At 36.0% G+C, this 14970-nt stretch overlaps 1 protein-coding gene across 4 annotated transcripts in view; it reads right to left on the bottom strand.

Moving 5' to 3' along the window:
- Positions 1-4724: 4724 nt before the first annotated feature.
- Positions 4725-14970, bottom strand: part of LOC119799214 (alpha-1,3-mannosyl-glycoprotein 4-beta-N-acetylglucosaminyltransferase C-like) — an 88429-nt gene continuing 78183 nt past the window's right edge. For 3 of the 4 annotated variants that reach the window (XM_038309026.1, XM_038309025.1, XM_038309024.1), the window contains 3 exons: positions 8282-8425; positions 8053-8197; positions 4725-6095 (listed from right to left, as the gene is read on the bottom strand). In XM_038309026.1, the coding sequence (XP_038164954.1) occupies positions 4930-6095; positions 8053-8197; positions 8282-8410 (1440 nt within the window). In that variant the 5' untranslated portion in view covers positions 8411-8425 and the 3' untranslated portion in view covers positions 4725-4929. The remainder of the gene's footprint in view (positions 6096-8052; positions 8198-8281; positions 8426-14970) is intronic. The other variant, XM_038309027.1, reaches the window with a different exon arrangement.

The following is a 14970-nucleotide window of genomic DNA, read 5'->3' as shown; positions in this document are numbered from 1 at the left end:
TCATAAATTCTCTACATTTTTCTTCTAAATGTGCATTCTTATAATCTCGTAAATTTGTATGCTTAGAATCTGATAAATGTGCAAATTTTAGTTTTATTCTAGTACATTTTTAAATTTATCCCTCTAAATTGGCATCTTTATAATCTCCAACATGTAAATGTTTTGTTCTTTTAAATATGTCTATTTATTGTTGTACATTTGCACGCTGTTTCCTCATAAATGCGCATGTTTATAATCTCGTTAATTCGGGTGTTTTTAAATTTGCGTGTTCATTCTCGTAATTATGCTTGAACTCAAAAATTTAACTTCTAATTTTGTTTGAATGGCCCTAATATGCTGTGGTACCTGTACAGTATGACTTCTGTATTTTTTTCCAAATAAATTCGGTTATCATCATCAACATTACAGCTTTTGTTAATTATTATCATAGTTCTCCTCGATACCCAACTTTGTTTATGTTTTGTGCTTTTCATGCCTTTTTTTTCTTCTTGTATTTGCCTATTAGCTTCTTGGATTGACATTTTATGTTTACATATACCTATTTTGTAATTGTGAAATTGTTCAGTAAAAATTAAAAATATATTTTCAGAAGTTGCCTCTAAATAAACCCTGTTGTACATGTTTTAGTAGTCATACCCATTGATTATCTTTTCTTCAAGTTTTGTGACATTGAAACCATGTCCACTTATAGCAGGTCATAAGAGCTTTCAGTTTTCCATTTTGGCTCCTCCCAGTGGACAAAAAGGGGAAGTGCACATTTGTTTGTGGCAGGGTTACTGCCACCCTCCTCAAGGTTTCTGCTGTCTTCATGTCATCTGATAAATATCCTTTCCACTTGTAAAGTGGAAATGAATAGCGCGTTGTGTTCAAGTGCTTTTGTTGTGATAGAGAAGAGAAACATGTTGGATCCAAAGATTATACTGACCTGCTACTTGGGCAAGACAGACTTCCTAATTCAACTGCTACAGGAAGAAGAGGATTCATCAAATGCATGAACTGACATCTAGTGAGCATCTGTTAAATTAAACAAAAAAAGTCATTTCAAAAGGGACATGAGTTTAAATAGTGATATATAAAAAAAAAAAAAAAAAAAAAATATATATATATATATATATATATATATATATATATATATATATATATATATATATATATATGTGTGTGTGTGTGTGTGTGTGTGTGTGTGTGTGTGTGTGTGTGTGTGTGTGTGTGTGTGTGTCAATAGGATTGTGTAAGCTGCAAACACAACAGGGGGAAACACTTAACAATGCAGTAATGATCATGCACAATTGTTTTAATGCACTCCGCAATCTTGAAAGGTCAAAGATTCCCTCATCACAGCATCATAGAATTTTCTAAGCTTTCCAAGTGGAATAACGACATAAGTGGGTGTTCAATGGGCTACTTTCATGTCGGCTTTTGGTATTTGCCATAAATACCACATGAAGGCAAATTAGTGCTGGTAAAAGCGATACAGACCCCCTCGGGCCTAGACAGGTGTTATTCAACCAGTTGTAAGTTGACACATAATCACAAAAGTTATGAAAATATTCTATGAAGGCTGAAGAGTTACTTCGTAGGAAACAGGGGAGTTCAAAATGACAGCTGATTGCAAAAATTACAGAAATATTCTGTCCAGGGGTGATGCGGAGAAACTAGTCCATACATTTGTTACTTCAAGGCTGGACTATTGTAATTCTTTATCATCAGGAAGTCCACAAAGTGCAGTTAAAAGCATTTAGATCCAAAAGGCTGCAGCCAGAGTTCTGATGAAAATGAAAAAGAGAGATCATATCTCTCCTATCCTAGCTTCTCTTCATTGGCTTCCTGTTAAATCCAGAATGGAATTTAAAATCCTCCTTCTCACAGATAAAGCCTTAAATGGCCAAGCTCCATCTTATATCAGAGATATGAACGTTCCTTATGTTGCTCACATAAGGACCCTGTCTACTTTTAAGGGAAGGCTTAAAACTTTCCTTTTTGATAAAGCTTATAGTTAGAGTGGCTGAGGTTATCCTGAGCTATCTCTATAGTTATGCTGCTATAGGCTTAGACTGCTGAAGGACATAGGGACCCCTATTTCAACATTCTTCTTCATTCTATCTCTATTCTCCCACTCTGCAGAATCTGTTGGTTCAATCTCTGATGTTATGCTCTCTCTGCTCTCCATCCTGGAGAGAAATATCAGCTGTGCTGCTGCCATCAATACCTTTGATTATAGATGTTGGAGATCTGCCTGTTTTTCAGTGTAGTCCTGTTTCTCTGACTGTGACTAACTGGATGTGCTCTCTTCATCCTCTAACATGGGAGCAGTCTTTGAGCTCATCTGCCCAGCTGTGTGTTTACTGGACAGGGAGTGGCCACCTGTGGAGCTGGTTGACAGTTGCCTTTTGTATCCCTGCTTCTTTCTGTATGTCTTCTTCTGTCTCCTTGAACCGTAGTCAGCCTCAGCAGATGGCGGCTCATACCGAGACTGGTTCTGCTGGAGGTTTTCTCCTGTTAAAAGGGAATTTTCCTCTCCACTGTCGCTACAAACATGCTTAGTGTGAGGGATTGGTTTCAAGGCACAGAGTTAATGCAATCAGCTGGTTTTCCTTAGAAAGAAAACCTTGAACCAATCTGAGTGTATGATCTGGGTGAATTGTCTCTGTAAAATGTATAATATATAAATAAACTGAATGGAATTGAAAATTAAATGTTTTTACCTCAATAGTTCATTCTTTTATACAATTATTTGAAAATGTGATGTGCTTGACATGTAGCTTCAGCCATATTAAGATAGGATCACAGTTTTCCTCTATTACATCATTGGGCTGCGACTTGCAGCTCTAGAGCTGAAAGCAGCTCTTTATCTTCATAGCTCACGTAATACATCTAACAAGGAAATATAGTCTTATGTTATGTTATTTTATTTTATGATTATTGGTTTTGTTTTATACTTTTTTTTCAGTAACAAAATGGCCCTAAACCTAGTCTCTGGTAAATGCATTTTTTCCGAACTATCAGCATCTCACAAAAGAAGGGAGAATGTCGATATTTTCATCAATTCCATACTTACAGAGAGGATAAAAATTTTAGACTCAGTTTACCATGCCTCCCTACGATTAATCACAAACTGTAAGCCTCGCACACACCACTGTGAACTTTACATACGTGTGGGCTGGCCATCATTAGAGACTCGTAGACTCACTCACTAAGTATATGATGATTTATAAGGGTATTCTCCGTCTGCTCCCCTCATACCTCTGTGAGTACATTCAACCAAGAGCAGCTGGACTGTATTGTCTACGTTCTCAAGAGTCTTTGCTTCTGTCTGTACCTAGTGTCCGCACTGAAGCTGGAAAGACAGCTTTTCAGTACTCTGCTCCCACAGCATGGAACAGTCTTCAGAAAGACTGGAAGTTGAAGGATTTGATTCCAATCAGACATTTTAAACGATTGCTCAAAGGTTTGGAATTGAGATCTATGGTTTGTAACTGTTTTATGAATTTCTGATTATAGATAGATTTAATTGTAAACTGTAATGTAATTTGTAATGTATTCTTTTGCCGCTGTCTTGGTTAGGACTCCCTTGAAAAAGAGATTCTTAATCTCAATGGGACTTTTCCTGGTTAAATAAAGGAATAAATAAATAAATAAAAAGTCTACCTTACAGTATACATATCTGGGGAAACCTCTGACTAAAGACACTATATATTTATTTATCAGGTAGTCTTTGATCCAGCTGATTGTTATGGCCTCATACTGTATGTGAGCTTTCTGGAATTTCTGTTAAAGCAAATCACGCAGGACCTATACAGCATGACAGACTGGTTAATGGGGCTTGATTTAAAGGCAATCAGAAGGTGAAATGCTAAATGGCCTGTACTTCTATAGTGCTTTTTCAAGTTTGCACATTGTTGGTGGTGAGCTGCATTGTAGCCGCAGCTGCCCTGAGGTTCCCTAAGAGAAGCGAGGCTGCCGTACACTGGTGCCACTGGGCCCTCTGACCACCATCAGTAGGTAATGCAGGTGAAATTTCTTGCCTAAGGACACAACAGCAACAGCCGGAGTAGGGAAAACTCCTGCATCCAATGCCACTGTTGCCCTAAAATAATCAATGTTATTCAGATTTTTATTTTGAAAGGCCAAAAAGAAACTGTGGTATATAACCTGAAACCAAGCAGTACTTTGTTTGCTTCCTTTATATAAAATAAATGAAAGCAATATGACAAAATGCTACAATCATTAAGGTATTTTGTTTTTGCATTGACAGTTAATTTAGAGAAGGAGCCCTTTTTCTTTCCCTGGACTGAGGTGCACGACCCTAATTTTCATTCCTATGAGGTTTGTTAAAGACTTTCTTTCTCATTTTCAATAATATATAAGTGTTTCTAAATTAATCCAGCAACGGATTAACTGTGATTAATTGATCAACATTAAACAAACCATGTTTTATGTGCTACATATTCTGTTTTGCAAAAGATTATCGAATAAATTATATAATTTATCAATTAAATTGATTTCAAATATTTCGTTGTAAGTTTCCTAATGAACCAGCAGATAGTAGCAAAGCACAAAAAATATCAAAACAATTTCTGAAAAACATTACCTTTCCTTCAAACCAAGTTGTAAACTTCAAGAGGCCAAGATTATCTAATCTAAATTGATAAAATGACTTGAAAAACTGCAGACAGTATTGGCAATGTGCATGTTTTTTTTATAAACAGATCCTCAAAAAATTGGACATTGTAGTAGAAATCTTTTATGTACACAGTAATTTTGTTTCTGATACATCACCATTGTTATACAGATCTTTGAGCAATCCAAAAAAATATGGATCGATTCAAATGTACTCCAATAGTCCGAAAATAAAGTCACACTGTCAAAACATACAGACAAAAAAAAAACAAACAAACAAAAAAAAAAAAACTGAAGAATTTAGCGCTCCTACTTTAACTGACCAACAGGCTGTGAGGTCCAGAGGCTGATAGTTCTTATGATGAGCCATTCTTTCTGACTAGCTGTGACAACTATTCTGACACACTCAATGTCAAAGCCAATCTTATGGTCCACGCCGTTGACCTCAATGTTGCCAACTTTAAACTCCCCCAGTGTGATATATGATGTACATTGTCTTCCCTGTTTGGTCTCTACAGACTTCTGGCCTACTTCCAGAGCTCCGTGGTGAAGGATGTCGTTTTGACGATCCTCCGTGCCCGTCACAATTTTAATTCTGCTAATTTTTGTCGATTTGTTGAAGATTACAATGAAGAAGTCTCCAGTGCACGGAGGTTTCCCCCAGAAATACTCGTCAGCTATACTGCTGTAGGCTTTGGTTGCGTCATAGTTCTCAAAGACGTTTATGTTTGTGTAAATACTAGCAGGGGGGTTGTCAGGAATGTCAATCGAGTCTTCCTCAAAGTCATCGTCCTTCAGTTTGTTCTCCACTCCTTTATAGGAGGAGTAATAACCCATGTGCTGGAAGAGCGAGGGTTTGAAGCGAATCACATCCTTTTGAGCCAGCAGTCCCCTGAAGTGGATGAGAAGCCAATCACAAGGCATTTCCTGGTAGAACATGAGGAGAAAATGAGCCAGGCGAGGCAGGTCTCTGGAGTGGTAGAGCTTACCGATGTAGCCCAGCTTAGAGAACTCCATCATCACCCAGTAGGAGCCTTCTCTGGAGGTGATCACCTTCTTCAGCGCTGTCAGAAAGTTCCTGGAGCAGCGCACGTCGTCCTCCAACATCATGTAGAAGTGCGACAGGTTTGTGCAGAAGTTCAGGAGGAAAGCATAGTCCACGTTCTGCTTGGAACGGAAACGGACTCTGTCGTCCGGGTCATTGTAGTTCCTCTTTAAGCCGTCCAGAGAGGGGTAGAACTCCTCTGGGGCCTGGATGACCAACAGCCGTCCCGCTATAATGTGGTGAGCAAACTTCCTGGTGATTTCCTGAACCACATTCTCACACCAGACCAGATCAAAGTCTGCAAGATGGACCACAACCACAATCTCCTTCAGCTCCTCATAGCTTGATTGGTCAAAGATGGATTTGATGGTTTCCAGAAGGTAGCTTCCCTTCTTCCTTTTGACGGATGCCAAGCCAATCGTGAGATACTCTGAAATAAAAACACTCTTATCATTTCCAACATAAAGTTTTCAAATTCAAGGTAAAAACCATCACGTAATGCAGGCAAAACCAGATATTCAAATAACTTATTAAATGGCTTTTTTTTTCTCACTAATGAGCATGCAATCAGGCTAAAGCTTTCTTCATGTCAGTTAGATTGACCAACATTATTTCAATTCATTAGATTCCAAGCAATGTCATAATTTTTACACTTAAATAAGTATTATTCTTATTACACAGCAAAAAATTATATATAGGTCATTACAATTTTTTCCATTGATTTCAACAGTGAAGTAAAACAATTTGCCAATATGATAAGATGGTTTATCTTTAAGAAATAAAAAAGTACTCCATTTATTTACCTGATCATATTAAGAGGAAATATATTTATTTTCAGGAGAGTTGTGGAAATGATGTCATGGATTTGTATTTTTGTCAATATTTGTTGTATAACAGTGACTCCATTACTAACAAGGCCTGAAAGGCCACTTTACCAGGTCTAAGCCATTACTTCAAAAGCCACATGTAAAATAGATTAAAGTCTGCAAATATACCAATGATACAAACAGCAATTATTGGACACATGACCTTAAATCTCATGAAACAAAATTTATAGCGTTTGGCTTTAATCATCTCAGTTACATTAGGAGGAAAAATCTGATTGGGTTACACCAATTATGTCAGGAGTAATGGGCCAAAATTACAGCAAACTACTTTAGAGAGGTTGTGGACTGAGACCTAAAGGGGCCTAGATACATACTCTGAATTTCTGCAACAGTAGCTCACCCCGGTTGCAAACTAACTCTATTATGGCATCATGTTGGCGGATTATATTTTAAATCTATGTTTAACAGTGCATAGCAACACCACATGGCAGGATGTGGCATATTGTGTGTGCTTGGACACAACATCTAAACAAGGACATAATGGAGCAAAGCATGTTAGAATTTCCTCCATTTAGGGTCTGAAAAGAAAGAGGAACAATTCAAGATTAACGTAAAAAAAATCACAAAAATCCAAATAGATTCCTAGAGAGCTATATAAACAACAAAAAAAGCTGTGCTCCGAAAATAATATTAATGTTGGAGTTAATAGCAGAGGGATCGGCTGCCAAGTTGATTGGTGTGTGAGTGAGTACTGCCAGCAGATGGCGACGGTGTGCATTAAGTTTATGTCAGTTGATTGCATTCAATAAAGAAGTTCTGCTGAGACTAAAAAAATACTACTATACTAATATTAAACACTCTCATTATAAATGCTTGGTGTGTACTGCTTTAGTTTGACATGAACATATGGATTTTTTCTTTTTTTTTTCTAGGCATAGTATGTGACTGGCATTGATGAAATTTTGATTTCAGAATTGGGAGTATTTTTTAATATGTTTAACTTCAGCGTGTTTGACCATCCAATCACAGACCCGATTCAGTGGTGCATTAGATGTCTGTAAAGTGAGGTTCTCAGGAGTGACAGCGGTTACAGCCAATCACACAACAAAAGACGGTGGGCCACTCAGGAGATTGTGGGCGGTATAAAGTCAGGGAAGCAGTCTTCAGTTTGACTTTCGATTGTCTGCATGGTCCAAGTGCCCGACGAATTTCTGTGTGCTTTAGCGTAACGTTGTATTTTGACAGTAAAAACTGCAGGGGACCAAAATGGATGTTTGAAAAAGTGCAGGGGACATGTCCCCCCAGTCCCCACCAAAAATTACGTCCATGGTGACCTGGGCCCCTTTAAAGCTTTTTAACCTAGTCGTAGAGTTTAAATGAAATAAACCTCTGGCATTAAACAAAGTAAAAACATTTTTCTCCCTCTTTCATTATTCTGGTATTAGGAAAGTATTCTGAAAAACTGTTTGTTGTTAAAAAAAAAAAAAAAAGATGTTTACGCTTCTTTTTTTAAATCAATGTAAATATCTGCTTTCAACTGTACTTCACGTGAAAACTCACTTTTTCTTGACAAAGGAATTCCAGCAAGATAGCGATACGTCACATTGATACTCCCAGAGAAATTGGACAAATCTTTAAACGTGTGCATATATCTGTCAGAGCTTGAAGGATGAATCGTCTCTCCCAGCTGTCTTTTTTCACCTTCCTAGAGCCCAAAAAAAAACAGGTCAACATAGGAACGTCACTGAGACAGGTTTCAGAGCCTTCTTTTTGAAGAGGAGAAACTCACCAACACGTAACCATCATCCAGGTAAAGGTTGAAAAAGAGCAGGGAGGTGAGTAGGAAGGTGAGGACGGGGAGCATGGCTCGCTTCCTTAAACACCTCATTTTGTCGAAGGACTTCCACAGGAGCCTCATGATCAGCTCTCACTGCTGGGAAGCAAAAAGAAGCAGAGGGTTCAGCTAATAATAAAGAAAAGAAAACAGTGAGCTTCCATATAACTGCAAACTATATACTTTTTTCCATAAGTCAGAAGTTATACCTTCACCACAAAGACTTAGAGAGATTCTTATGTGAAATGAGACATGAGTCACTTTTATAAGAAGGTCACATAAATCACAACCTTAAATCAGGGACTCCTGTAATAACTAGATGCAGAGCTGAAATAATAAATCTTCATAAAACTGCAGAATCACATTATCTGCTGGTATCAAACTATTTGTAATAGAAGTCTTAGCTAGTTGTTAACTTTAGCCCCGTGCTTGAAACCTGGAGCAGAATTAGCAAACCAGATGAGTGCAAAATAACTTTGGTATACTGTACTACTGGTAGAGGAGCTTTTATTTATAGCTTGAAAGAAACAAATTTCAAAACATCCTACTACTGTAGACTCCTTTTGGGAAACAGCAAAAATGGTATCTTTGTATGGAGTGAATTTTGTTCCATTATTGTTGTTAGCAAAGAACTCATTTTATAAATGGAAATTTTAAAAAAGCAATGTAAAAAGGAAACTGATTTTTTTCCATTTCTTTTTCCAGTTTTTGCTATATATTACTTTTTTCAAAAGCTTTTTTCCTTTTTTTTTTCTAAATATCTTCATATTTAATTTTTAACATTTTCAGATTGAGTTGTAGAGATGGTATTCTTTTCACTTTAAGGGTGAACTTTCCTAAGTGAAAGTTCCTGAGTGAAGAGAAAAGACACATTTCTATGAGCATGCTGTCAGTTAGCAACAACATTTATTTGTCAATGTGCATGTGCAAGAGCGAGCGTTTGGACTGGGCTTGAAGTGAAGAGAATGTGATCTGTGAGAAGCAATTTAAAAAATAATGCTATTCATGAAAAACTGACTTATCTGAAAATAAAATTTAGAGTATAAAACCTGTACAAAAAGAAAGAAATCAGAAATATATTTATTTATAAAATCTGAGAAAACACTAAAGTTTCTCAAAAAAATTGTTGTTTATATTTATATGTTATTATGTTATTTGCATGTGGCAATAATTAAACAAAATTTACTCCATATATTATTTTTACATCTTTTAGGCAACAGAGAAGCAGTGCAGAACATCAAAGCTTCATTTTAATTTGTTGCAGCATGGATATGAACCACATCAGTTCAAGGATATTTAATCTTTGATTTCTGTGAATGTTTTGATATGGAAAAAAAAACTAAATCTGAACAAGTTATTGTGATAGTATTATTAATTGATTTAAAATTATTTTTTCCTGATTTACATGCTCAATATAACAAAGGAATCTTTCCCTTATTCTTCCTCTTTATTCAAGGCAACTCCCCCGTCTTTCCACTTGGATGCAAGTTATTCCTATCTATCAGTATAGATTATTAACTTTAATCAGTATAATAATAATCAGATGCAACCAGGGGCCATCAATCAGAACCTGGGCAGATCGTCATCTATAATTACGTTTTGATGGGCTACTCAACATGACAGATGTGACCGGCGCAGGGCTGAGACAGATGCAGAAAGCTGATTTTCAGGTTTTTTATTGGGTGAAGCCAAACTGCTGCCGGGGATGGATAATTTTGGTTGTTAATCTGCTCACTTGCTGAGACGTCAGTCATCTGCTCTGTTTGTGAATCATCGTGTTCGAGTCCAGATGAAGCTATTAGATACATGTGACATCTTCTGATAGGAAATTTATGCTCCTCGGCATGAATGTGGTAATTTAAGGGGATAGATGAGACCCTGCAGGCGAGCTTCAATGACAATGTCATCATACAGGTTTTCTTACTTGTTATAGATAAGGCACCAGTTTCCTCTTTGTAAAGAATGAGTAGAAAACTGAAAACATCCTGAAGGCTTACAGTTAATCTGAAAGAGCTCCAATTTCAGCAGGTTTTAGCAAATTGAACCATCTCAAACTGAATGTCTGCATATACTAGGTACACGGCAATACTTTATCAGTTACTAAACTGCAACTTTCACAAATGAGTAAATTTGAACTAAAACCACAAGTAAACTGCGTCTAATTGTCTTTTACATCTATCAGAAGTCTAAATATGGACCTGTCTTTGCAAAGCGTAATAGGAATAAAATAATCAAAGATCTAAAATCAAAATCAGATCATTTTCAAGCTGCCCAGCAGTTTAAAATTTCATAATAAAAACATCCAGATGTTTCCATGTGTCAAAGTAATAGGATTGTACATTAACTACAGAATGAATCGCTTCTTTACAAATACTGTAAAAATTAGGTCATCTGACAGTGAGGGATCTTGCCAGCAGTAGTGTCTTTGTGTGGTAAACAATTGGGCACATTTCTCACCAGCATTGCATATGTGCAAAGGGAAGGGTTAAATGTCTTTAAAACAGTTTCCATGGCCGTTAAGCTCATTGAAAGCCAGAGTATCGATATACTTCCATTGCAATTCTATAAACTTCTGTATAACCAGCGTCTGTGCTGAAATGTGCTGAGGAGGAAGCTCAGATGTCGGTCAAAGGGCTGTACAAATTTATTTTTTTTATAATTATATGAAATTAAGAAAGAGTGCGGAATGAAAATAAATAATAAATTTAATTCTAAAACAAAGATAAAAATGAGAGCAAAATATGAAAAAGAAATTATAAAATTATAGATCATGAGGGATGCCTAACTTGGAGTGTACAGGGTCTTTTTGGGTTGAAGAAGATTTATAAGCCTTTAATCCTGGAACACCCAAACAAGGTTTACAAAAAATATTCCCTTTGATCCCTCAGGTCATTTTTGTGGCCCATTTGTCGAATTTGGAATTATGGAATATTTCCAAAGTAACAGAGTAAAACAGGAAATAAAATACTGACCTGTGAAAAGGCATTTTGCTTGAAGTACACCATTCCATACATGCACTGTGAAGATTTATAATATACTAGAAAAACTTCTAAAACTATATCTACCAAATTAAATATACAGCAGCATCTACACTGTGAAACATACAGTCTGCGGGTAAAGAGGTAAAGTTAGGATTTTAATTAAGTAATATAAAATGTTCATGTTTTAATTGTTAGAGAAGTTAAAATTTTTATAAAGATAGATAACTACTTGTTATAGGACCTTAACAGTTCCTATGATAATTGGTTTGTTTTTCATTATCAGTCATTCTATTGCATGAATAATAAAGTCTTACTTCACACTGTTCCTTTAAAGATTTATTAAACATTAAAGTTTTTGTCAGATTTAAATGTTTTAATTCATGAAACTAATTCTACTAGCATACAAAGACAACATGAGATTTTTAAAATTATGTTTTGTTTGACTTTTGGCCCAGTTTACATGAAATGCACTGGCATTTTTAAGCTTTAACAGAATTTATTTGTATAAAACAATATTATTTAATGAGTAAATCATATTGTTACCTCAAACTCAGTCACCCAAATAAGCAGATGAGAAAAACTACTAAAACTATTAACTTTAGTTTTTACTCCTATCAACCACACCCTGTTAGTCTGTCTGACTCCCTCAAAGTCTAGAGTTGCAGTTTCCTAAATCCACTCCCCCAGACCACAGGCTTTCCATATAAGGTAACAGAAATACACAGAGCATCTCACATTTAACAGAGTACACAGATAATATTTTCTTCATCTATCTCTAACTAGTTAATAAAACTTGTCTTGCACTCCAACATGTCGATGTGCCCCTGAGCAAGGCACCTAACCCCAAGCTGTTACCAGTCTGTTATTGGATGAAGGTGAGCTTTTCTGAATGGAGAAGGATGAATGTGGCTTTAGTGTAAAGTGCTTGAAGTAATCAATATGACAACAGTCAGTTAACATTCGAAAAACAGCTGTGCAAAGCTATTTAGTCCTGTGAAAAAACAATACATTTAAAAATAAAAAAAAACCCATCATAGTAAATTTCTCCACTGTGAGATCAATAAAGTCAATCAATCAGTCCTATGGGAATGGCTGCCAAATGGATGAAATTTTAATTTCAGAAGTGGTGGGGATGCAAGTATTCTAATCTAACTAACTTCAGCGTGTTTGACCATCCAATCACAGACCCGTTTCAGTGGCGTGTCAGATGTTTATAAAGTGAGCTTTTCAGGAGTGACAGCGGTGAGAACCAATCTCAGATGAAAAGATGGTTGGCCAATCACTAGCTTGTCTGCGATCTAAACTCAGGGATGCAGGCTTCAGTTTGAGCTGCGGTTTTCTGCTTGGTCCAAGTGCTCGATGGATGTCTGTGTACTGTATACTTTTGCGCCGATGCCATTTTGGCCACAATACTGATACTCGATACCTGACTGTGCAGTATCGGCCGATACCGATACCATCTGTTCAAAATTGATATGTGTTTATATATGAAGAACTGCATACTACTTGGATGTAAAATAATTGCCATCATGGCTTTGTCAAGCTGCTTCCTACCTTTGTGAAGCAGGAAAAGACTAATACAAAGTGAATCCAGTAGAACTTTTAATGGCCTACCTGAAATGGGTGACAATAGTTGCTCCCAAAATGGTATCGGTGTCTTATTTGTTTGTACACGCCGATATCTATACCAGCATTTTAGTGCTGGATCGGGGCCCCAACCGATACTGGTATCGGTGCAACACTAGTGCTGTAGCGTAACATTGTTTTTAGACAGTGAAACGTGCATTTTCAAAAGAGTCGGGATCGTTCTACATAAGATGTAACTCACATCATCAGAAGTAGTTTTGGACTTGGAAATTTACCATGGATGCAGTTTTCTTGAGTTTTCCAGGGACCAACAATAACTGAACCATGTGAGATCTGACAGTCGTAACATTAATCTTTTATTTTGTGAGAACCTGGATGAGTCGTAGATTTGAAGTTTGGGGTTTTTTGTTTATTAGGCCTCCTCACTACTTCCATATTTCTTCTATGTTTTGAGACCTTCTCACCAAAGTTCACTGGATTCCCAAAAACTATGTTTGCAACTGAATTTTTTTCTTTTCTGTTCTTGATTTTTAAGAGATAACATTTTTTGCTTACACTCATTCATGCAGTCAGACACATTCTACTTTAAATGATTTATTATTTCCACAGGGCGGGTAGTTATCCGGAGTCTGGCTGAATCCAAAGCATGTAGTTAATCACAGCTTTTGATTTGGTTTCATATCTCAATGTGAAAAGTTTTGATTGTCAAGAAGTAAAAACATGGTCTCTGACTGCCTGAACAGCATCCATGAAATTTGTGCAGGGTGCTTAGCATCTTGTAAACACTTCGTAAGTTGTTACACATGCCTGATGTGACATGCAGAGTGTGAGAGATAACCTGTGAAGCAGCATGAACCACCTCAAATATTACATCAGCTCATGTAGTTCATGATTTATTGAGAGGAATTCATGTTTTATTTATAGGTGTAAGTTGGCTTAAATATTTCACCTTTAATAAATTAATTCAATGTTTGAAACCAGCTTTTTATGATCATGCGTTATCTCTGTTGGATATACAAAAAAATATGTAAAAAAAAAAGTAAGTATGACATAAAAGAAAATAACTGACTAAAAGTGAATATTACTGCATTATTGTTGCAAGCGAAGAACCTGGAAATTTGAAGAAAAAAAAATGCAATATAGAAATGAAAAATATTTTAACAAAAAAGAATATTAAGAGTAATATTGTGGTTTTCACAGATTTTGTTTTTCTGTATATTTTTTTTAAATTAATTTTTCATCTATTACTTTTTTTCAATTTTGTTTTCTTTTTTACATTTCTTAATGTTTTTTCAGGTTTATTTTTAAGAACTGAATTCTTTTTAAATTGCTTTTTTTCATATTGTGTTCTTTTTATTTCAAGCCTAAAAAACAACAAACACTCCGATATGACAGTTCCCATGCAGACCAACAGAAATGCATCTTTAGTCCTCATTTCAAAGAGAAGCCCTCCTTTGTAAAAATCAATTTCAAAAATAAAATAAAATCTGATTAAAAAAGAAAAATGAAAAAACAAAATTTGAAAATATGAAATCTTTTTTGAAAAAAATAGCATTTGAAAAAATAAAATTTCAAAAAGTTAATTTCAAAAAATAAATTTACTTACATGTAAGATATGTTTCAAAGTATTGTTTTTTCTGATTTTTTTTTTTTATTTCAATTTCCAAATGGTCTTCTTTTATGACAACAATAATGGAACAAAATTCACTCCATACAGCATACCATAAGGGGTCAAACAACATAGTATCGTAATTCATAATTTTTACTGCGTTCATAAAGTCTTTTAGACAAACAGTCCTAAAAGAAATAACTCAGCTCCCATGCCACCTTCTTTAATTTGGACGTTTAACAACATTTAAGTGCAACCTTCAATGTAAGCGACGCTGAGTCTCCTCTGCTAGGTCCAAGGACTAAATAAACACCACATCACTGAACCACCCTTTTGCTCGAATTTTAACCAAGAAAAGCATCCTCCATCTGCTGGAGAAGTAAGTCGTTCAGGGTTTCTGTCATGAAGCAGCTCCAGGGTGGCCCCTGAGAGACGCAGCAGCATCAAGAGTAAGTAGCTGTCACAAG

Source organism: Cyprinodon tularosa, unplaced genomic scaffold, assembly GCF_016077235.1.
Source record: "Cyprinodon tularosa strain WSP-4 unplaced genomic scaffold, ASM1607723v1 ctg654, whole genome shotgun sequence".
In the NCBI taxonomy this organism is placed as follows: Eukaryota; Metazoa; Chordata; class Actinopteri; order Cyprinodontiformes; family Cyprinodontidae; genus Cyprinodon; species Cyprinodon tularosa.
This window is presented reverse-complemented; position numbering and strand designations above follow the sequence as displayed.